The sequence below is a fragment of the Eschrichtius robustus genome, chromosome 2, assembly GCF_028021215.1.
Source record: "Eschrichtius robustus isolate mEscRob2 chromosome 2, mEscRob2.pri, whole genome shotgun sequence".
Classification (NCBI taxonomy): Eukaryota; Metazoa; Chordata; class Mammalia; order Artiodactyla; family Eschrichtiidae; genus Eschrichtius; species Eschrichtius robustus.
The window spans coordinates 9,361,497-9,386,290 of record NC_090825.1 but is presented as its reverse complement, the minus strand read 5'-3'; the positions used below and the strand labels follow the sequence as shown (position 1 = coordinate 9,386,290).

The window sequence follows — 24,794 nt, the reverse complement described above, 5'->3', positions numbered from 1 at the left end:
TCGTTCTATCCTGTCTTTGCTGTAACTCTTTTTCTTAGTTGATTAACAGATGAAAACCGTCCCATATTAGCACATATAAAAGGATTGGTAATAAGAGTAATTATAATAAAGGGAGTGTTAGAAAAACCTTGTGTTTCCAAATTATATTTTCTAGATTGTTTTTATGGTGCATTGATGCCTTGACATTTTTCCCATGAAGTCGTTTTGTGTGTCTTGTGCCAGAATTCCAGGAACTATTATCGTTTACAAAGGGCAGTGAAGCCAGACAACACACGTGCCCTGGGCCCGTAGTGAAAGGTACAAGTCTTGTCTTTTGTTTTTTAGTTATTCTCAGGGTGGCCCCTGAGCTGGTTAAGGGTACAGTTTTTAAATAAAACCTTAACATTTGTTCAGCATCAGGAGAATGGCACCAGTACTGTAACAGGTGAGAAGCCCTCTAGTTGAAGAACTTATTTAGAGTGACGAGGAGAGACAGTGAAACCAGACTCTTCACGGGCAACCTGTGAGCTGTTTTTAACAAGGCTCTGTGGCTGCTCGCAGTGTCTTTGCTGTGTGACCTTTCTATGCAGCATTATAAATCTTGGATTTTTTTAAAGCATTACTCGCTTCACCCCTAAAGCACTAAAAGGAAATTTGCACCCAGCGGTGCCATTATCCTGTACTAATGTTGAGGGCAAGCCATCTGATGGGAGTAAACCAAGAAAAGTCACATTAGGTTATCTGGAGTTGGTGAGAGATGCATTTAGCTTACCATTCCTGCAGCAAGAGTCATCTAAAAATCCTAACGACGGTATCTCATCATTCAGAACCTCTAAAATGCCTCCACTGGAAAATGCAAAAAGTTTGTCTCAGAGTTTTGAAATACTTTAGCAGAAATGTTAAAATGAACATTTATGAAAGATAGGAATATTTTTTTCTTCTGTGGCTGCGCAAACGAAGTGGTTTTCCCATCGCTGCCATATCAAATTACCGCAGATTTAGGGGGCTGGAACAACACAAACTTACTGTCTCAGAGTGGTATACATCAGAAGTTCGGGGAGCTTGGCTGGTCTCTCTGCTTGAAGTCTCACAAGTCCAAAATCAAGGTGTCTGCCAGCAGGCTCTTCTCAGGAAGCTCTGGGGAGGACCTGCTTCCTGGCTCTTTTAGGTCGGTGGCCACATTGAGGTCCTTGCAGCTGTAGAGTGACAGCCTCATCCCCTTGCTGGCTGGAGGCTGGGAGGTGTTCTTAGCTTCCAGAGGCCACCACCTGCCCTGGATGGTGGTCCCCTTCCTTCATCCTGCTGAGTCAGCAATGTCTGGCCCTCTATCCTAACCTTTCCCCATCTCTCCTAGCCCCTCAGTCAGCCTGGACTGACCCTCTGCCTCTCCCTCTTTTGCATTTAAGAGCTCACGTGATTACACTGAGCCCAGGAGGATAACTCAGGACCATTGCCCTGTCTTAAGGTCAGATGATTAGTAACCTTAATTCCGTCTGCAAAGCCCCTTCACAGCAGTACCTAGGTTAGTGTTTGAGTGTTTGATTGAACCACCAGGGGGGCAGCCATCTTGAAGAGACTTTTTTTTTTTTTAAGTGGATTTTTGTTTTTTGGTTTTTGGTTTTTAATTTTATTGGAGTATAGTTGGTTTACAATGCTGTGTTAGTTTCGGGTGTACAGCAAAGTGATTCAGTTCTGCATATACATGTATTCATTCTTTTTCACATTCATTTCTCATATAGGCTATCACAGAATATTGAGTAGAGTTCCCTTGCTCTACGGTAGGTCCTTGTTGGTTATCCATCTTACATATAGTAGTGTGTCTACGTTCATCCCAAACTCCTGATTTATCCCTCCCCCCCACGTTTCCCCTTTGCTAACCGTAAGTTTGTTTTTGATATCTGTAAGTCTGTTTGTTTTGTAAATAAGTTCATTTGTGTCATTTTTTTAAAATGAGATGCCACATGTGCGTGATGTCACGTGATATTGAAGAGACATCTTTAGAATTTGCCCTTCCCACAACCAAGAAGAAAAAGTCCAGTCATAGCAATAATGGAGGCAGACAATTAAACTTGATTTTAAAATGTGAGTTTCTTTGAATTGTTCTGATACTGATTTTTCCAACATTATTCCTAAATTGCGATTAAGACCAGTGCGTAAACTTGAAAGACCACATTGGCACGCCTCTTTAAGAAGCTGGCTCCTGCTTTCTTTTAATAAGTCTCTCAGAAATTTCTTCCAGAAATTAAAGATGTTTCAGTATTTCAGATTAGACGTATACTGTTCTCCCTTTCAGAAAAAAACTAAAAGACACGTGATCTTAGTTTTACTGAGTTTTCTGTATGTTTTTCTCGCACAAATTATATATGTATTCTTAGAGTTTCTCCTCCTCCCTGTCACCCCCAACTCCTACACTAGATATTTCCATTCCAAACCAAGAAGAAAAGAGAGTGGTCCAGAGATACCTTCTGCAGCTTTAATTCATTTTTGGCCAAAGATTGGCTTTCTTTGTTCGTTTCACTTAGCTAGAACTATACAATCATCTCTGGCCAAATGAACTGGAGTCTAGATTTTTCATCATTTATCATGTTCTTTGGCCCAAATAAAAGGCTGCTGCATGAGTCATCCAAACGTCTAAATTCATGAAATAGCAATTAGGAGAGATGGGTACATTTTAAGAGATGAAAGGAAAAGTTTTTTTTTTATTTTTAATCACTTCCTTCTCATTTGGACATGAGGCTTAAGCTGTTTTGATCCAGGGACTATTTTTATTAGCATTTTGGCCACAAATTTAAGGAGTCGTTTTTCAAAAAAGAAATGTAAGAAAACAAACAAACAAAAACGTTTGAAGCAGAGAGGGATGTTGTTACCAGCAGGCATCTGGCCTGGAGCAACGGAGTAACAGGGGCTTTTGCCTTCTGTTTCCGGTGTCTCCCTCTTCTAACCCCTTAACCCTCCCATGCTGGGCAAGGACAATGAGCCCTCAGCTTAGAGAAGTGCTGATGGCAGCAGTCGGACAGTAAACACCCAGAACAAAGCCATATTTGGGAGGGGCTGGGGAATTGCACGGAGCATAGCAGGGTAGAAGCAGAAGGAAGAGGGAAGACACAAGAGTAAATGCACTTCTTTGCCTCTGATGATACTTTGAGTGTTTTGATTGTTGTTACTGGGACTCAGTATGTTATACGTGAGTGATCAAAGCAATTATGAAAACAAGAAATGCACCTCAAGGAAAATGTATCATCTAGATGAGTGAGCTTTAAAATAATCACATGGATTCCCAGCTTTAATAAGTGTTTGAAGTATGATTTGTTAAAATTTCCTGTAAGTAAATAAATTGAAAGACTACCTGACTGCATATGGAGAATTAGGTGATGGATTGGAATGAAAATTAGAAAGGTGGTTTTCATAATAGCGATTAATAATCCAGAACATAATGCCAAATCTTGAAAGTGTTCAAACCCACAATCTGACATTCAAAAGGCAAGCAGCCAATTACCTATAATCCCTTATCAGTCAGCTTTGTTCTCCTACTTCTTAGAAGACAGAGGACTCAACATACACGGAACTGGATGGCCTCAGCATTACTCATTTATTTAGCCACGATGCTCATTTTCCTGGAAGCTGTCTGCTTGGTGAAGTGAATACTGCATTTCTATTTCACAGTTTCCTAGCATATTTATTTATTATATGTGTTTTAAAACTCAGGTTTTGTGATTTGTGTTAACTCGATCTGGTTGATCACTGGTTTAGCAGAAAAAAGAAGAAAACACTGTTTTTAATTCATGTTTGAACTTCATTTGCGTTTTGACCCATGGCATTTTCTTTTTGCTCTTGTTGCATTTGTAATCAGGCGAGGGCTGGCAAATGGTTTCATTCTATGGAAATGCTCATTGCAGTGGTGATGGTGGTACGTAGACTTGACGGGCTGCCGAGGTGCCAGGACGGAGGTGGGATCTGGGGGCTTCCAATGTGAGTTGCATCCTGATTCTGAGTCTGTGCTCCAGAAAGAAGAGCCCACCACAAATGTACCTGAGTGAAATACTTCAGGAGTTAGTGGAAAACAGGGCAGGTGGGCATCGATCGGGCCACATGGCACCGCTCCAAGCTCACGATGTGGTCCAGGAGCTACAGTCTAGAAAACAATTGTGGGTGTTCACAGAGCACAAAACAAACCACAGGCACAATTAGGTTCACAGGTAACGGTTTTAGCCACACAGCATTCACCCTTTTTTCCCTACAATTTCCTTGTAATTTAGCCCAACAGGAAACTTTGAGCAGACATTTCATAGAGCACTTAACTCTGTGGCGTCCATCAATTTTAATTGGAATCGTGGAGCTGAAACCCTAGGTAGTACTTGACAGCGATAGGGTGTCTGTTAACGCGGGTGTTTCTGGTTCTGCTCTGGGCATCTCCGGAACAGCGTGTGGGACGCGTGGCTGACTTCAGAAGGCACGCATCTAGGTGGTCCTCAAAAGGGACAACATTGAACAGTCAACGTCAGAGGGGCTCCTCCGTCTCTCTCTGCTGGTTTACATTCATGAATGGAGGTGGCAGTGTCAACAAGGGGCCTTCGCTCTGAGGACAGCACAGCAGCGGGGTACGTAGTTGTTCTTTAGGCCACTGAAGCATTCTGTCTCTGCAGCTCAGCAAAGCAATTACTGAGCTATCACTGTCCTGATTTATAAAGAAATTGCCTTCCTTGGGAGAAGACAGTAAGGTGCACAGCAGGAATCTAAGCAGCAAGACTGTGCTAATCTTGAAAGAAAGAGAGAGAGAGAGAGAGAACGAGAGAGAAAGAAGGAAAGAAAGAAAGAGAAAGGAAGGAAGGAAGGAAGAAAAGAAAGAAAGAAGAAGAAAAAGGGAAATAGATTTCTCTGGAAATTGTTCTGACTTGACTATAATGAAGTACCAGCTTTAAAAACACATATGCAGAGAGAGAAATCAAGAGCTTTTCAAGTAAAGTCAACCTCCCATTATTTGTACCCAGTAAAATTTGTGGCGGTGGGGCTATTCCTAATGCTGTTCCTACCATTTGGTAGTTAGGGTTAGCATTTCAGATGATGTTCTGGGAATTCTCTTAAAGCAAGGAGGCCACACTACAGACTTCACTCAATCAGAGCTAGGAAGCTGCCTCATTTCTCTCCCTTACAATCCACGCACTCGTTTCCCACACAGTGTAGAGTACCAGCTGCTGCACTTTCTGTTGCCTGGAAGCCGTGAAGACTGAGGTTTTCAGGCAGCTCTTCTGCCAGAAGGATGACTGGCAGAAGTGAAGGATTTCAGCTAAGCAAGGGAGCAAGCTGATACCCACTGACCTGGTGGCGCTCTTGCGGTTAATCAGATCAGAGATGGGGGGAAAAAAAGCAGCATACTTTATGGTGTATCATCATATCACATCAATATTTCCTGTGCAGAGGGCCTTAGTATGCTCTGAGTTACATAGAATATCTCCTGGCCTTGCACAGTCGAGGGCAGCACCTCATCCCATTAGGAAGAATTTTTATTGTCTTATATACGGGGTATTTGGGTCTTGATCAAATCAATACAATTATTTGATCATCTGGAAATATCTTCTTAAAACTTGCATGAGCCCATTGCAGATAAGCAGTTTTCCAGGGAAGGGATGGAGTGTGAAACATTTAGGGATGGTGTTGAGAAGAACTCCACTTACCCTTGAGTAAAAGCTAAATGCTGTGTATTTGTTTCCTATTGCTGCTGTAACAAATTACTATGAACTTAGTGACTTAGAACAACACAAATTTATTATCCTACAGTTTCTGTGGATTGGAAGTCTGACTCCAGTCTCACCAACTTAAAATCAAGGTATGGGCAGGGTTGTGTTCCTTTCTGATGGCTCTTGGGAGAATCTGCTTCCAAGCTCCTTCAGGTTCTGGCCAGAACCTAGTTCCTTGTGGCTGTAGGACTGATGTCTCTGTTTCCTTTCCGGCTGTCAGCTGGAAGCCAGCCGCCTCTCTCTCATCTTTACATGTGGCCCCCATCCGTCAGAACCAGCAACAGGAAGTTGAAACTTCATGCTGGGATCTCTCTGACTTCCCTTCTGCTGCATCTCTCTGACTCCAGCCAGAGAATGTTCTCTGCTTTTAAGGCTCATGTGATTAAATTGGGCCCACAGGGATCATCCAGGACAGTCTCCCTATTTTAAAGTCCATAACCTTAATTCCATCTGCAAAGTCCCTTTTTCCATGTAAGGTAATCCATTCAGTTTCCAGGGATTAAGACATAGACATCTTGGGGGGCCATTATTTGTCCACCACGGTCCACCCTCTGGTCCCCAAAGATCCACATCCACCCCACGTATTTTCATCTCATCCCAAGGTCTCATCCCAATTACAGCATCAACTCAAAGTGCTAAATCTCTTCAGCTCAAAAGTCCATAACCAGAATCATCTAAATCCAACGTAGATGAGTAACCCATGAAGTACAGCTGCTGGGGAACAATTTCTCTTCACCTGTGAACCTATGATTCTAAAGAAACAGGTTATCTGCCCCCAACATACAGTGCTGGGACAGGCACAGGATAATAGTTATAGACATTCCAGTTCCAGAAAGGGAGACATGGAAAATAAAATGGAGTGCTGGTCCAAAGCAACTTGGAAACCCAGCCAAGCAAATCCCAGTTGCAAGGTTTCAAAGCCAGGGACTTATCCTCTGTCATCCTTAGCTCTGCTCTCTGGGTAGGATGTCAGAAAAAGGCAACACTGGAAATACTTCTGGAATGACTTGAATTCACCAGGCAGGTGGGGGGGAGCCCAAATGTCATGTATGTTCACCTGCGTGTTCCTGCTGAGCTACACCAGGCAGGAGGAGAAGGTCTGGTGATGCACTGCCTGGCACTCAGAGCAACCCACCTGGGCTGCCAGCAGCAAGATGTCAAGGAGGACTTAGCACAGGTTATGTGGTTTGGTAAGAGCATCAACAAGGTTACGCTGGTGAACCATGAGCCCACCATGGTTTTAGTAGATACAAGGGGCTGGCTTAGGATGCCAGGCTTAGTAAAAATGTATCAGCTATGTGCCAGAATTGATATTTGCCATGGAATGCCACCTCTCCCTGCCAGGTCCTATCCTCCGTCCATGCCGAGAGTGGCCCAGAGACCCCACCTCTGCATGGCTGTGCTTGCTTGGTATTTACACAGGCTGTTCACCTAAAAGTGCCCCTAAGCCCATGTGTACCCTTCAAATTTGAAGGTACTTTCCACTAAATTTGCACGAAATGCTTTCTTACTAAGAACGCATGTAGTGTACTCTGTGTTCTTACTTCTTAAGTCCCAACCCATGACTTGATGCTACAAATGTTAAAGAAAACAGTTGATGTCCAAGTTTACAGAATTATAACTTAAGCAAAGATTTTAATTACACCTTAAATAAAGGTGAGTCGTAAAACTTCCATCTGTGTCATCCTGTGTTCGCTTTCTAGGAACATCTAGATTTCACTGGAAGTGCCTGGACATCACTTCCAAAGGGGATTGGTTCCCAAATTCTTCATACTGCTGGTTTCATGCTGATGATATCAGATTCAGGCACATCAAATGTATGTCTGCTTACTCTCCTGGACGGTGAGCTCCTAAGGTCAAGGGCCAGGCGTTTTCCTCTTTATCCCAAGACTTGGCACTGGGTGTGGAGCACAGTAGGTGCCAATCAGGGTGGGTCGTTTTGTTGGTTTGAACTGATTTATCTCTGCTACCCTTTCTCCCTAAAATGGTTCCGCAGGGTCCACCTGGCAAAACTCACAACTCCTCCACATTTCAGCTTAACATTACTTACTACACTAAAGAGTTTAAAATAACTTGGATGTCTATTAATAGGATAATAATTTTAAAAAATAGGCAATGATCCGCTTTTGAAGGACACAAGCACAGTGCCTGAGGAATCGCTGTGGCAAAAAGCAAAAACATTCCTACGCGTTTTATTTGTATGAGTAGAAAACAATCTTGAACGATAAACACCAAACGGTCACAGTGATGTCCTTGGACAGAGGAGAAGGAAAGTGTGGATGTTTACTTTTACTGATACATTTCCCCCGTTGTTTTAATGCGTTTACATTAGTTTGAGATTGTTTACAAATCAGTGATCAAAGTTAAGAAAATGAGGTTGTCAGCGCGGCTGTGAAACCTTGCATTCCTCCCCACCCTCCCTGAGTGCTTGCGGTACAGCACATCCCCCGCGGTGCCCCAGTGGTCCACATGGGGTCCCGCTCACCCCTGGGTGGGAGGCTCTGAGCGAGAAGCAGCTGAAGCAGTAGACATTTATCTCTAGGACCCCGCCCAGGCCCTGAGCACCTGGCTGTGTGTCCCTGTGATGCAGTGAGGTCAAACCATCCCTGTAGGCTCGTTCCGGATGAGGAGACCGAGAGAAGGCATTTATGTGCCTTCACCCCTAGGTAGCCCCATACCAGCTACACAAGAGCATCCATCTTCATTGAGGTTACTGAGTGATAAGAAGGAAACAAGCTGCTCCCTTTCTACAGAGAAGCTACAGATCAAAAGGATGACCCCTAGTGGCTTCTGTGGCCCAGCTCCTCTGAGTGAAGAGAGAGGGGAAGGACAGACGTGGCAGGGCTCGCGCGACACCCAGGACCCCGTAACTGTCGCACCTGGAGTGAGAGGATCTGGCTGGGTGGCTCTTGCTGTGTTGACCCAGCTGGCCGGACAGAGGACCCCTTCCTCCCAGGCCCTGCACACTCAGCTTTCCCAGAGAGGAAAAGACTGGGGGCTTCTGGTCGGTGATTTTGGAACCCAGAGACAAGTTCTCCCAAGGCGTTTTGTAGGAGAGAACGAGGCATCCTGCTGTTTCCCCAAGGAGACAAGTACCCTTGATTCCTGGAACCCAGATTTGGGAGCAGTGTCCTGCTCACAACCACGGCACTGCTGATTTTGATCGGAGGTTCTTAGTAACACTCCCTCCCTCCGCATTTGTGACAACCAAAATGTCCTTTGGTGCCCAGACATCAGTAAATGTTTCCCGGTGGCAAAATCACCCTGGCAGAGTACTTCTGGTCTAGAAGGAGACAGACCTGAAAACAATCGTGCATCATTTCATTCAGCAGTCACTCACTGAGTTCCTATTCAGTGCTATGCACTGGGGACCAAGGAACAGACCACCAGAAAGAGGATGCATCCCGTCCCTCCTCCACATCATGGAGGGACCAGCTAGAACATCAGGTCTGCTCTGTGCTGTCATCTGTGGTGGATTCTGCCTCTCCCCCTGCCTGTCCTGATGGGTTGACATCATATTTCAGCTTTGCCTCCAGACTACCTGTGTTTCTTGAAACGATCTCTGCTCCGCTCTCTAAAGCCCTCTGGCAGCCCCGTCCCACTCTTGACACCTGTATATAGTCTCAGGAACCCAGCCCATATCCTGCAGAGACCCAGCATCTGGGCTCTGCTGATTATAAATTGGGAAATGAGACAAAGTTGCCCAATGAGCAGCAGCGCAGAGTTGTGTATGGCTGTAGGGAAGGATGGTTCGGAGTTTTAGCAGGGCTGGAAGCCAGGACTCCAGGGGCTGGGGGTGGGCCAGGTATGAGATGACCCCCTATGGAGGCCAGATTATAAAGGCCCAAGGATCAGGTGGGGTGGAGAGGAGAGAAGGTAACAGAGAGCACAGCAAGACAAACTAATCTCAAACCAGAAAACTCTTCCTACAAGCCCAAGGGTGAGGTGGGTGTGACACTGGGAAAGCCTGATTGGCTTCAGGTGGCGAAACTGTGCACTTCCCTCCGCACACGGTGTGGATGATCAATATTATTAACAAGCATAAGAAACTTCAAACTGAACAAGTTTCCTCCCCCAAATTATACACTTTGCAACTGCTTTATCTTTCTTTGCAAATTGAGACAGCCCTGAATAATCCAGGATGGGGGTTGTAGTGGTAGAGCACAAACCACAGGGTAAGAAGGCTGCACTGATGGTGTAACAGACATCTGATACTTCCCCAATAAGCGTGGAGCACAGAGGTCAATCGGTCATGGACTACCTGTGAATTCCAATCCCATGGACGAGCTGAATGCACATGTAATAGCCAACTGGCAGTGAGCACCTTGGACGTGTCGGGCACTCAGCTGCATGCTGGGTATACAAATACCCTCCTGAAGGCCCCAAGGCAGCAATAAGGTCACAGCCTAAATAGTTCCAATTCAAAATCAATGGTGATCAATAATGGAGATTCAAACGGCAAAGGGAGTACGGAGAAGGGAGAGATTAATTTCAAATAGATTGATTACTCAAAATCTCATCCCTTGGTTTTCTATGTGATTTGATCCTCCGTATCCTGACCATCTGAAGTGGCATCATGCAAACCAAAGTCTTTCATGTAAATTCCACTTTGGATCTTATGAGCACTGGATATTGATTTTTTTTTTTTTTAAATGAGCATAGTGAGTGATGAAGTCTCTGAGAAATGAGATGTGAAACAGCACTGAAGATAGGGAAAAATAGAGCAGTTTAGCTAGTTACCTTTGAATAAGAGAGACTGTAAGAGATTTTATATCTTTTAATTGTAAGATATAAAAATAAATTGTATTTATTTTCCATCTATTAGATAAAAAGATTATAGAATCTACTTTAAGCAGAAATTTCCAAATGACATAGCAACTGACAGTTCAATCAAGATTACAGAGATTATTTCTAAGGAGTAGATATTATAACATCATTGTGCTTTTTACGAAATAATTACAAGTCTTTGTTTCAGTGTTACGTTTATGCATAGAATTTTGCTGCACCAGTTTCTAGCCAGACGTGGAAATCACCTCCCTCGAGGCGAGCAGAAGATGATTTAAGTACAACAGGAGGGAGGGACTTTGTAGGTTGGACATTGGCTCTTTATCAGAGACCTACCTGGGACCATAATTACAACTAACTGTTCAGTGACCAACACATAAGGCTATTGGGATTTTTATTTTTAAACAGTGAAATGCACAAGTATAGTAAATTTTGTGTTGGGACAGGGGGGAAGGAAGGAAAGGAAACCTCCTCTCCTCCAGAGTGAAAAACCAAAGGTAATCTTGTGATACGTTTCACTTGCTCGGGAATAGTTGCTAAAAAGCGGAAACCCAACCCCAAAGTCTTGAAGGACACTGTTACTCATTGAAAAAGAGACGTGTTCACACCTCAGTTCACTTAAAAATATACATGGAGTCTCATCCTACCTGCAGACACTGTGGTAACTGCACTCTCCCCTCTGTATCATTGCGAGGGGTGGTGTTTATGTGTGCGTCCTAATTACTTCCTCTTCCCTGCTGGGACCTTAACTTATAATATTAGTCTTTCTCATTTCTCAGTATCTTACACATTTTAATATGTAGTATCTTGCATATTTTAATATAGTAGGCAGTTAATAAATTTGTTTAATTGTGGAGGAGACTAGACTAGAACAAACCAGAATAAGAAAATGCTCAAATTAATATTGAAAACATGTAATGTTGACAAAGTTGTTAATTCCTGACCTTTCCCATCGGTTGCCCCTGCCCATTCATTGACTACCAGTGAAACTAGGGCTGATCATGAGGATATTTATTTGTGAATCAGGAGGCAGCCTGCCCCCATCGTGAAGCCACTCAAAGGAAAGACTGAGCATTCGTGGATAAGGGGAAAGGCTAGAGGATATTCGAGACTAAGGTGCACATGAGCTACCCCTACAGTTCTTTCAAGTCCAAATTCCATTCTTCTGTCTTTGGAAACATGACCTCATCAAAGCACAAAGAGGCAGGATTTAAGAGTGACAATCATACGTTGCCCCCAGTGTTCTTCAGACCAAAGAGGTCTGATTGGATTTTTTTTTTTTTTTGAATGCTATGATTGGAATTTTTGACAAACCTAGTACGCTAACAGTGTCAGAGCTCAACCTGGTGAAAATCATTTCAAGGAGGAATGGTCTAAAAATGCTCTTTTACAAAGACCATCCTTCTAATAATAATACCAGTGTGCCTCTCACCACTTTTTCTTTTGCAGAAAGATTTCTTTCCTCCCTCCTAGAGATGCTGTCAGAACGAGGGCTGGCCACCCCAAGGCAGAATCTATGACACTTTCCATAAAAATGCTGCCAGTATTTGCTCAGTTATGTTATCTAAGGAACTGAGGAGTTTTGTTTATATTTTAAGATCAGCAAATGCCAAAAATACTAATGTGAATTGAATAACCTTTCCCAGTGTTACACTAAAACACTGATAGATCGTCTTTAAACATGTCTGCAGAACTTTTTAGATATTAAAGAAAACATTTATGTTCAGTAGCATTTTAGCATTGAGCCTATTTTATTTTGATTTAATTCCTAAAAGGCATAGTCCATACTGTACACCAAGCCTGAAGCCTTTACTTTCCCGTCCTTCACAGACCTGGGTTTGTTCTAGCTTCTCCACTTACTACCTGTGTAGCCTTGGACAACCTCTCTGAGCCTCAGTTCTCTTATCTGTAAAACAGAATGAAGTATAACAGGGAAAGATGTTGGAAAAATGAAATGAGAAGACTTGTGTCAGTTACAGCATGGGTTTGAAGATTCATTCAGTTCAGCTACTCCTATGTGCTGTAAGGCCACAGGTTCTTGGAATCTGCCCCATGGCTGGCCCCAGCAGGCACTGAAGAACACTACCCTCCCCAACCAAACCCTCCCCCTAGAAGTAGAGTTAGAGCTACTTTAGTTTAGGTCTTCAGTGTGAGCATTACCAAGTATGCAAATTACCGGACTCCACCAGTGATCTCAAGGTGAGGCCCAGCTATCTCCATGAACACGCCCTCCAGGTGATTCTGATAATAGCCATAGCTTGAGAACCATTGCCCTACCTAGATCATTCTCTCTTTCCATCACCCTTCCCCACAGTTTCTAAATTTTTTCAGCCCCTTTGTACCTTCCATTAACTCATCTCCTCCAGCATCCCTCTAATAGCCTGTGCTGTCTCTCATTCAGTTACTGCAAAAGTTCTCTGCTGGAACTGAATCCTTAATCATGGTTGGAGAGGAAGACCAGAACACCCTCTCAGGTGGTGGAATAACTAAAAGCACCCAAAAGATTCACCTTTGACTAAATTGTCTCATGTCTTTTGTACCTTCTGGAAGCTCTCTCTGTCTCCCAGCTGTGCATTTCATTACAAGGGGCCCCTTCTGTTGGCTTTAGCTCAGCCTGTGCCATTGTAGGAAGGAGTTTGGGCAACTCCTACCCATAAAAGGTGCCATAGGCATCCCGAAGACTAAATTTTCACAGAAATCTCTGTGTTCTTAGAATAAATTTCTAGAAGTTTACCTCTGGCAGGGCCAAGGTAGGTATCTTTTTGAGGCAGGTGAAATTAGATCTCTAAAATACTTCAGTAAGTTGAAAGCTTTGTGTTTGAAAAATATTTCAAACTTCTCAAAGAAGAAGAATGCTTTGAATCAAAGAGCTTCTGATTCCCTGGTCGATGCAGGTCGAAGCAGACCTTGAAGACTTGGCCAAAGTCTCCCTTCTTAGCGGTCACAGGACTCTCATGGATCACGTGTTTGGAATTCTGCATTCTCCATTTAGAGAGTTTCCTTGCAGATATCTGTGACTCACCTAATTCTAGGATGCTTTTGTGGAGGCCATCCCCCCTGATTACATTATATTCTTGGTAAACCTGAAAAGGCAAGGAAAGTGTTTTGATTAAAACTATGAGAGGAGGTGACCACCGTGAAGGGCGCTGACACATCCTTTTGCTTTGCAGGAATGTTAGTTCAGCCGGAGAGGAGGCCCGCAGGAGGATGCGGGAATGTGATGGGCTCACGGATGCCCTGCTCTACGTGATTCAGTCTGCGCTGGGGAGCAGCGAGATCGATAGCAAGGTTTGTTGAATTTGCATAGGTGAAGCATCTTAGAGAAGAAGGTTGCCCAGGGGGCCAAACAGTGGCTAACAAGGATGGAGAGTTAATGCGATGTTTAATACTTTCGCTCTGAGATCTATATCGACTTTTAATCCTAGCCTAGAACTAGACACTTAATTCTTGATTAGTAGTGAATAAAAATTTAGATTAAGTTATTGTAACTACAGGTGTTCCAGATGAGTGTATAGACTCTCATATACCAGGTTGCCCACGATCTTCTAGCTTTATTTTCTAAAATCCATTGGCAAAAGAAAAAGAAATATTAAAACTACCTGAGAGTCGAATAATCCTATATTCTTACAAGACAGCTTTTGAACAACTTAATTTTGTCCAGTGCCATGTAAGGAATGCCTGATGAAGTGTAAATAAATGCTGTCAAAATGCTGCATAAACGAGCCTGTCAAGACATTGATCATCGATGTCCATTCAGTGCTTTAGTTCGCAAACCAAAATAGAATTGGGCGGGCTTCACCAGTGTTTGAGCTATTTTGTTTTGTCTTCACTTGTCTTTTGATTAGTTTTGGTTCGTTTTCAATAAGAAATTTGTAATTTCATAATATCCTGGTATCAACACAGACTTTACTGATGCTTTCAAGTAATAACATGTGATGAATGTGATACCTTAATAAGACCTTCTCCAGAGCCACTGTGTTGACATTTGGGTCCAGTTCTTTGCTGTGGGCTGCCCTGTGCACTGTAGGAGGTTGAGTAACATCCCTGGTCTCCACCCACTAGATGCCAGTACCATCCTTCCTGCAGCCCAGTTGTGACAAACAAAAATATCTCCAGATATTGCTAGATATACCGCGGGGAGCCAAAAATTGGCCCTGGTTCTGAACCAGAGCCTCAGTCCCATGGTTTTCAATACCAGCTCTTCATCGGAATTGCCTTTGGAACATTTAATAAATGCATGTGCCTAGACCCCATCACAGCCCCCTGAGTGAATCTGAGTGTCCAACTCTCGTCTCCGATTTCTATTCCTCTGAAAGTTCATCAGGTGATTCGATGTGCATCTTGGATTGAGAACGGCCTTAGTAGATACAGCTTTAAAATGGACACTAGTAGGGAATACAATATAATGTAACTTAGTTGTCAGGTCAGATAAAGAACAAATAAGAGTGATTTTATCCATTTAGTTACTCATTGGCATGGGGATGATTTGACATGGCACTTCTCAACCTTGACTACACATTAGAGTGACTGAAAAATTTAGAAAATTACTAAAAAACTAGAAAACTAAATTACTAGAAAAGCTAGAAAATTACTGATGCCTGAGCCCTACTCCCTAAAGTTTAGGACCCATGATATTTTCTGGGACTCTGACCCTTTGAGTACCAGCTGACTCCAGTCATGACACTGTCTGTCATCTTATCACTGCCACTCAGTTACATTTGCATCCATTCATTTACCGTGTACGACATCAATTTCAAAAGTGAAATATGATAGAAAAGATTTAATCAACCTCTCTTGTAAATGCCCTTAACAGCCATTTTAGACCTTTTAATATCATTGACAGGAAAATTAAGTCCCTAAAGAAGCAACCAGTCAAGATGTCTTGAGTATTTACAGATACCCATTAACACAATAGAGGAATTTTGAAAAGAGCTACTGAAGGTAATTCATAATTCACAGAAGCCTCAATGCTAATGATCTTAATATTCAAAGTGGTAAAGACTAAGGCAGGGGATGCTAAGCCTTATGGATACCAAGCAAGCTTTAATACTGTCTGGGCCTTGCAGTTGAGAATAAAATAAGAGTCAACAGCCTCTGGTCTTGGCCCAGTGCCCACCACTGGGTGGGTAAGGCAGCCTTCAGGAGCATGGTCCAAAATCAGAGTGCTCTGAGGCACGCACATGTTTCTTCTGACGTGTCAGAGGACCAGACTCCTCAAACTCTCGGGAGACCTTGGAGATTCTCCTTGTTAATGTCCACATTTCCTCCCAAAGAGGAAACTGAAAAACTGAGGACCATTTAGGGCTGGAGTCGGAAAACTCAGATATTCCTTGAAATAATGCCATTTGCAACAACATGGATGGACCTAGAGATGATCATACTAAGTGAAGTTAGTCAGACAAAGACAAATATCTGATACCGCTTATATGCAGACTGTAAAAAATATGACACAAATGAACTTATTTACAAAACAGAAACAGACTCACAGACTTAGAAAACAAACTTATGGTTACCAAAGGGGAAAGGTGGGAGGGAGAGGGGATAAATTGGGAGTTTGGGATTGATGTACACACCACTATATTTAAAATAAATAATCAACAAGGACCTACTGTACAGCACAAGGAACGCTGCTCAATATTCTGTAATAAACTAAATGGGAAAAGAATTGGAGAAAGAATAGATACATGTATATGTATAACTGACTCGCTTTGCTGTACACCTGAAACTGAGACAACATTGTTAATCAACTATGCTCCAACAGAAAATAAAAATTAAAAGAAGAAGAAACAGAAGACTCAGATATTCCTGATTGAGCCGCAAGAACACTAAGCTTGGCCCCAGGAGCGTGCTGGAAAATGTGCCATCTCTTCCTCCTGATGACCAAGGACAGGACCCGGGTGACCTCAGCTTGGAGACAAGGAGGGTCCTTATAGCTGTTGAAAGGATCAAATGTGATAAACTACTCAGCAGTGCTTTGCTGGCCAGAATGTGCCATTGAGTTTTAACGTATTATTATTGTCCCATCACTTTCCACTCAGCCCTCTGCTGGGCCACTTCTGAGCTTTCTCAGTGACAATTTAGAGGAGGGAAAAATGTGTGCACGCTGTCTTTGAGGCCAGCGAAGTTAATGAGTGAAAGAGCCTGGATTCCACGCACGCTCTCAGCTCAGCTCCTGTAACTGGAACAGTTTGTTGAAAGGGTAACATATGGTGGAGCGTTCTACAGACACCTTCCAAATTAGCCCTTTCTAATAGAAAATAAGGAGTCAAAATGACCCTGGTGACCAAGAGTAACTACTGAAATCTCTGTTGACAGCAATGGATATGGAAACCAAAACCACCAGCTGCCACCCACCTTCTGCTGGTGTCCCCAAGGAGGGCGGTGGCTGTCTTCTTTTATTTTCTTTTTTTCCTGCCCCTGCAGAGAAAAGCTCTTGACTTGGTAACCCTCCCAAACCAAGCTTAAGGAGAGATAAGTTCAACCCCTGGGGCCACCCCCATCCTTCCCTCTCTACCACTTCCTCCGTCTCCCTTCCCCCCTCCCCCTCCCCATTCTCTCTCTCCTTTCTCTCCCCGCCATCCAGCTTCTCTCAAAATCATCCCTCAGCCACAGGTAGATTATAAAACATTTCTCAAAACGGCGGATTTACTCCGCAGTAGTCATTTGTTAAACAGAGGCGTGGATGTGCCCCCAGGGAAGATGAACAGCAGGATGAGAAAGAAGTTTGTTCTCCCAAGTCTTTGATGTAAGAAAAATCAGTTTGAGCTGATTTAAAAATCGTTCTGACTTTTGCAATAACGTTTTCTTTTCAGGGAGAGACTATTCTCCCTTTCATGCATTGTCCTGTGTTTACCTGCTTTCATGCCGGTTCCTTTTTCGATGCTGAGAGGATGCTTGAAATAGAAAATCAAGTTTGACTCAAAGCTTGTGGGATTAGCAGCCCATGAAAACTTGAGAAGCTGACAAGAAAGGTTTGGAATGGCAAAGGTCCAGAAATATACCCTGAAAACTGGTTTTCCTGCCCCCAGTAGTCATGTCAAACATATACAGTGCCTTTTGGCAGATTCCAGTCATAGGTGGGAACAGTGCAGGATCTGGACCCTGGCAGCCCTCACCGCCCTTCCAGTCCCAACCTAGGACTAGAAAAAGTGGTGCAATCTGGTATAAGTTACTGAAAACGTCAGACCTCATCTGTAAAATGGACCGATCTTCCCTGCCTTGAATGGTGGCTTTCACACAGTTGGTGCCTGAAAAATGATAGCCAAGTTGGCATGCTTCTAAAAAGACAACTTAACCTCTTCTTTTTCAGATTTTGTACGCCTGAAACTGACATGACATTGTAAATCAACTATACTTCAATAAAAAAATGTAAACTTAAACTTAAAAAATAAAATAAAACTTAGTTCAATTTTTTTTCCATCATTATTTTGTCCTTTGTAAAAATGTGGTATTTTTTTTCCTCTTCCCTCGGTTCCTCAAATCCAGGACAAAGGTCAAAAGGTTGATGCACTGGTCTGAATGTTTGGTTCCCCCAAAATTCGTATGTTGAGACCTAATCTCCAATTTGACAGTGGGGACTTTGGGAGGAATTAGAAGCACAGAGAGATTTCACACTTTGGCCAAGGTCACACAGCTCATTAAATGGCAGAGCCAGGACTCCATCATGGACCCATTAGATCTAGGTCACAAGCTCTGGACCTCCCAGCAGTACCATCTCCACCATTGTTATGATATAAATCCTTGTATAGCACTTGCTGTGTGCCAGGAACTCTTCTCAGTACCTACATACCGGGTTAGTTTCCTGTTGCTGCTATAACAAATAGCCACAAACATGGCAGCTTAAAAACACAAACTTATTATCTTACTTACTTATTATCAGGAGTCCAAAATGGGTCTTTTTGGGCTAAAATCGTGTCGACAGGGCTGCATTCCTTCTGGAGGCTCGAGGGACATCTGTTTCCTTGTCTTTACAGCTTCTCGAGGCCGCCCACAGTCCTTGTCTCATGGCCCTGTCCTGCATCTCTAAAGCCAGCAATAGCAGGTCACGTTTTTCTCACGCGGTTTCACTCTAACTCTTCTGTCTCCCTCTTTTGCTTATAGGACCCTCAGGATTCCATGCCCCACCCCCCGGATAATCCAGGGTAATCTCCCCAACTGATTAGCAACCTTAATTCCCTCCACCACATAACCTAACGTATTCACAGCTTTAAGAGACTAAGATGTCGACATCTTTGGGGCAGAGAGCTTTATTCTGCCTATCACATGTAAATACTCTAATTCCCCTATTCCACACAGCAGCCTAAAATGTGGCCACTATTATGGCCGTCTTACAGAGGAGGATATGGTCACGGAGATATTGGGTGCACTGTCCGAGTCACAGAGCCAGTGGTCATAGACCTAGGGTTCTACAGGTATCCAGCTCTATGTGTGTCCTTAACCACTGTTTAACACCCCTGCCAGGAAAATAGGAGCACCAGCCGTCTCGAAGAAAATCAGCATGGAAACATTGATGCCCCCAGGTGACCACAGAACCTGGCTTGCCTGGGACGACCCTGGTTTACACCTCTTGCCCTGTTTCACTCCCAGAAAGTGCCCTGGTAGATGGTAAATGTTAGTGTCGCCCTCCCAGAGCTGACAGAAATCCAGTTATCTGTGCTCTTGGTGGTTCTGAGCCCTAGTCCTCATGCGGCTGTTGTCCGTAAGTGGACGCCATCTGGGACCTCTCGTGGTTGTGGGTTCTTCCTCACTCACAAGTGAATTTCAATCAATGACAGCTGCTTATAAAAGGACCTCTTGTTGATAAGTAGTATCTTTGGGGGGAGAAATGGTCTTAAGACTTTTCCAAGCTTCTCTAAATTCTTTCCACTGTGGCTGTCAAGGGAGCCTTTAGGGGCAGCGGCTACATGCATCAAAAGAAAAATGTGTGTGTGAAGATGGATTGCTTTTCTGGGTAGAGGAGTGCTGGTTAGTTTTTATTCACTCCTCCTCCTTTTTTTTTTTTTTTTTTGGATTCTCCAGACCGTTGAAAACTGTGTGTGCATTTTAAGGAACCTTTCGTACCGGCTGGCAGCAGAAACGTCTCAGGGACAGCACCTGGGCACAGATGAGCTGGACGGGTTGCTCTGCGGTGAGGCCAATGGCAAAGATGCAGAGAGCTCCGGGTGCTGGGGCAAGAAGAAGAAGAAAAAGAAATCTCAAGATCAGGTGATGTGGGGACTCGCAGCTGCATGCAATCAGCCCCTGCCCTAATCACAACATGCATGTTTCGTCTGTGTCTGCAGGTGCAGGGCTCTGCGTTTCTAACACGCGGTCACATCACTAACGCGTCTGCACAGGCTTTCCGTGGGGATTTCACAGCTGAGACAGTGGAGCATTACATGACTCCCCTCAGGTTCTGCAGCCACGCCAAGATAGGACACTTCAAAAAGGGAAAGAGCCGCTAGAGTCCAGGGCAAGCTCTAAGGTTCCAGCTCACACAGTCGAGTCAGATGCAGGCGCTGATTCTTCTGTGGCGATGCACACATGTACTGCGGTCCTTGCGGGGGGCCAGGCGGGTGCCTTGCAGGTGGTACAGTCGCACAGGATAGGTGTGGTCTAAGAAGGGAAGCTGAGGAGAGAGGCACAGAAATCCAACATGTATTGTATAGGTCATTTGGGAACTTTTGGATATGCAATCTCGCACTTACTGTTGGAAAACGGAGTAATTCACAGCCCTCCCAACAGAATGACATTAGAAGCTTGGCCTTGGGGGACAATTCCGATTACTCCAGATAGCTGTCCGGCTGGAGAGGCCTCTTCAAAATGGAACGGCCTTTCCCCCAGCAGCTGTCGGTTGCCCTGCAGTGAAGTGACGGCCCACAGGCTGGGATTCTCAGCCTCGGCAAAAATACAACAGCCTCCAGCCCTGCCCCTCGGGAGCCTCTGGGAGGTAGAACCCCTCCCCCACCAGGCCCCCAGGTAAGGGAGTAATGAGAAAAAGTGCCCGTCCTGCGGCTGCCAGAAACCCCTGCCACTGAGATCTTCCCGTCTCCTCCGGACACTGTGGTCATGTTCCCAGCCTTCCCCTGACACTGTGGTTATACCTCCAGCCTTGCCCTGGACGCTATGGTCGTACCTCCAGCTGCTGAGGGTCCCATAAACCCAAGATCTGACTGTCCTCAGGAGTGGATTGCTGAGAAAGTGGGACAGAATCCCCAACATGCTCTCTTGCCAGGGTTTTAATTCAAAATAAATTTGCAAAAGTATCTGTTTAGATCACAGCACACTATGTTCTAAACTATTTTTGGAATAGTTTAACTCCGAGCGAGGGTTAAAGGAACTATTTTCTTCACGGTAAGGATTAATGGGAATGTGTCCTTAAACATAATTCCTACATTTAACCTGAATGTGTCAGTGTTAGCATTTTTGTACGTGACAGTTCTCAAGCTGTTTGTAGCCCCTGAGGCTCCAGGTCTTTCTACAGCTTCTGGATCTGCGTGTTCCAGCTTAAACATGCCTATAATTTAGGAGATACAGGCTTGTTGCCTCTTTGACAGTGACCTTCCACTCAGAAATAAATCCCCAGCCCTGCTTTTTCTCCTGTCCTGGATCATTACTCTGTGTCTTCCATCTCCCCCTGAATTGGAGGAGCCTTCTGGGAGGATTGGGCCGTGGTTCTTAAGGGTTCTGCCTCTTAGAACCCTCCTACCAGGGGGGATGCGGTGGTTAGCCAGCACCTGCCATGCGCCAAGTATTATACTAAGTGATGTCACACACTTCAGTTATCCTACCTGGTACTTAAGGGCGCCAAACTATTATGGGTTCTGAATATTTTTCAATATCAAATAAGTTAAAGATGGCCTAACAAAGGTACATGGGTTCTTCTCATGGTTTCCTTTTGTGGTATCGTATACCATGGGGCCCAGTGCCTACACTGCTTTACCCTGGAAAGCAAGCTCAGTAAAGTTGAAAGGAAGAAAAGCCTATGGGCAAGAATATAGTGCTTTACAGTCTGCCCTGTGATCAAAATCACCTGAATCTCACCTACAACCTAACGATTCAGAACCTCTGGGATGGGCCCAGGCAACTTTGGAAATCAGATTTGTGGAAGTCCATTCATATGACATTAGCCTTGGCAGGCAGAATGAAAGAAAGAAAGAGAGAAAGAGAGAGGGAGGGAGGGAGGAAGGGAGGAAGAAAGAAAACAAAGAAAGAAAAACTTTAAACTGAGGTTAAATTCACTCTGATTTCATGGTTTTCTCTTTAGTCTATGGCTTAGATTTTGAAGCACACCCTTCTGATAGCTTCTGTGCCTGGCCCTGGTGTCTCCTTTAAGTAAGATTCTGCCCCGACACTGAACCCTTTCCCCAACTCTGCCAAGGTGTGCTCACGTGGCTTGAGGTCTTTGAAATGACAGGTGAGATTAGGAGTTGATTTGGTCCAGAGAAGCCAGGGGTCAGAAGAGAACATTCATGGACATCACCCCAAGATAGAAAGCCCTTCTTCCAAGGTGTTAGCTGCTTCCATGAAACCTCCTGGTGAGCGATATTCCACCTCAGAACGCTGTACTTCAAACCATAATTTATGACGTCAGTAAGCTCTCTTCTAAGTTCAGTCAGCTAAAATGATGAGTAGAATCTTATGATTTTTGCCTGAAATCTAAATGAAAATGTGTACAGTCTGTTCCATTTTTCTTCTTACAATATTCTTTTAAGGGAGAAAAAAAAGAATTTCTTTAAGAATGTTTTGCTGAAACCACCGTAAGTTAAAATACAATGGAACTTTGTTGTTTATAAAGAAGCTTCAAAGTTATTTCAACCAAATGATAGTTTTTTAAAATGTTTTCAAACTGTTCTCCTACATAATACAAAAATATTTTGAAGTGCCAGGAAATTCAGTATCAAGCTTAATGAGGATGTAAACAGATGGAGTTCTAGGTTTGCAGCTATAAAAATGGTCAGATATAATACATCCCCTGGAATCTCTACTGCTCATAAAGTCAGTCTTTTTAAAGAATAGGTAGTGATTATAGAAAGTGTATAATGCAAAGTGAAATGAAGAAAGAGGTATATAGATATAGATACAATGCAGATACAACCTGACCAGTTTAGTAAACTATGTGTCATACGCAAATACAAAATATATGCATGTACAAAAAATATGTTTTTTTAGAAAAAGTGCAGTACATCAAAGATGATAGAAGATAGTGACTGATTCTTCTTATATGTATTTGTAAATTTTCTACAACGGGCATTACAATTGTAATCTTTTCAAATATTATTTTAAAATAATATTCAAAAAGGAACTAACTGACCAAGTCAGTGTTTGTTTATGCAAATGTATATGTTTTTTTCTCTTAAATTTGAGTTGCCTCAGAGAAAGGAATAAGATAAAATGAAAAGTTATCTAATCCGTGGCAGATCTTTCCCAGGACAGAGGAGCCAGAGATTTTACCAGGAAGCAAAAGTGATGAAAATCATAATATTGGTTTAGTGATTGACTCTGTCACTTGCTGAATTCCAGAAATTTATGTTGACTTTCACCTTGGGCATTGGTATTCTGTACCTTTGGAAAATACTATACTTTGCAGGTCAGATTTAGTTATAATAAAAATCTTGGAAACTTTTTTCTTTTAGATCCTTGATAGGGATAATTCAAGAAAATATATGATACAGAACCATCAGATGTAAGCCCCTGTGTGTGGCTGTATTGGACACTTCCATGCATCGTATTCTGGTCCAAAAGGACGTTGCAAATTCATTAATTTCTGACTTTGTGCTCAGTGCCTATCGCTGAATTCTGAGAAATGACTGGTTTCTCTAGTAGCTCTTTTCAATTAGACCCTCCGCCAAAGCAGTCTACATGTCGTGTGCCAAGAGGCATATCTCACCCGGCATGGTCCTCACCGCCACTGGCAGGGCTTTGTGCCAGCAGCCTGGCAGAGCAGGGCAGGGGTGGCAGTCCGAAGATTGAGGCCCAGGGAAATATCAGTAGACAAAATTGATTTATCTGCTTTCCCACCCTTTGTAGAAATAAGCATTTTTGTTTGTTTTTCGATTTGGGATGTGGCCAAGGTTCCTGCGATGGTGTCTGGGGTCAGTGGTGCTCAAACATGGATTAGAGGTAACAGGGTGCCGCTGGCTGATGGCCCGAGCAGACCTGGGCCTTCAAGACCTACTCCGTGTGAACTTGACTGTGTACAGAGAAACCCGCAGAGAAAAACAGAAGTAAAACAAGCAAGATCCCCTAGAGTTCAAAAATCTCTCTTCTGCTTGAATCACCTCTGAATTTTTTAGTTCACAGGGATATTTATATATCCACATGGGTGCGGATGTAAACCTATCAGAATTCAAAGATGATTCTGATCCAGCATTTTTATATGATCAACTTTCTCTCTCTCCTGATAATCTTTGTTTAGTGAGCTGGGATCAATTTAAGAGAAGTATTATTACTCTTTCTCATCTCTTTTCTAGGTTGTTGATGCCAAATGCATAGATTGTGGGAAGTTTCACTTAAGATATCAACATGATATCTTATCCACAAAAGCAATAGTGTTGGGCTTCCGTGTAAAACCTTTAAGGCCCCTTAATTTCTTCCATGACTATAGACATGTCTTCGCAGAAGCTCAAGGCCTTTACCCTGCACACTTTCCCCGCCCATCCCAGCATCCCGCAGGCCAACTCCTCACTTCTGCTCACGCTGCTTCTCTGTCCAGCGTTCCCCTTCCCTTCTTCCACTCCTTGGAGAATTATCCTTCAAAACCAAGTAAATACATCACCTCCACCCTTTCAAGAGTTCTCCCAAGTAAAAAGTGAATCCTTCTCTAATCTGCATCTGCATGGTCTTATTTATAAATTTATTTATTTATTTATTTTTGGCTTTGTTGGGTCTTCGTTTCTGTGCAAGGGCTTTCTCTAGTTGCGGCGAGCGGGGGCCACTCTTCATCGCAGTGCGCGAGCCTCTCACTATCGCGGCCTCTCTTGTTGCGGAGCACAGGCTCCAGACACGCAGACTTAGTAGTTGTGGCTCACGGGCCCAGTTGCTCCGTGGCGTGTGGGATCCTCCCAGACCAGGGCTTGAACTCGTGTCCCCTGCATTGGCAGGCAGACTCTCGACCACTGCGCCACCAGGGAAGCCCTGCATGGCCTTATTTAAACTTCTCCTCCAGTGCTCATCACATTATCAGTCACATACAGCAGTTGATCTCCTAGAGGGAGAATTTTCTGAGGGGCAAGACTGTGTGGGTCTTCTTTCCATCTTTGACATCTAGCCCAAGGCCCAGCACCAGCTGTGCTGAATGGCGGTCCAGCTGTGGTC

The 24,794-nt window shown here is 43.7% G+C and overlaps 1 protein-coding gene across 3 annotated transcripts in view; it reads left to right on the top strand.

Annotated features, from left to right (window-relative positions):
* The window catches only part of CTNND2 (catenin delta 2), a 779,068-nt gene that overhangs the window by 624,352 nt on the left and 129,922 nt on the right, over positions 1-24,794 (top strand). For all 3 annotated transcript variants that reach the window (XM_068531918.1, XM_068531937.1, XM_068531926.1), the window contains 2 exons: positions 13,670-13,787; positions 19,518-19,703. In XM_068531918.1, the coding sequence (XP_068388019.1) occupies positions 13,670-13,787; positions 19,518-19,703 (304 nt within the window). The remainder of the gene's footprint in view (positions 1-13,669; positions 13,788-19,517; positions 19,704-24,794) is intronic.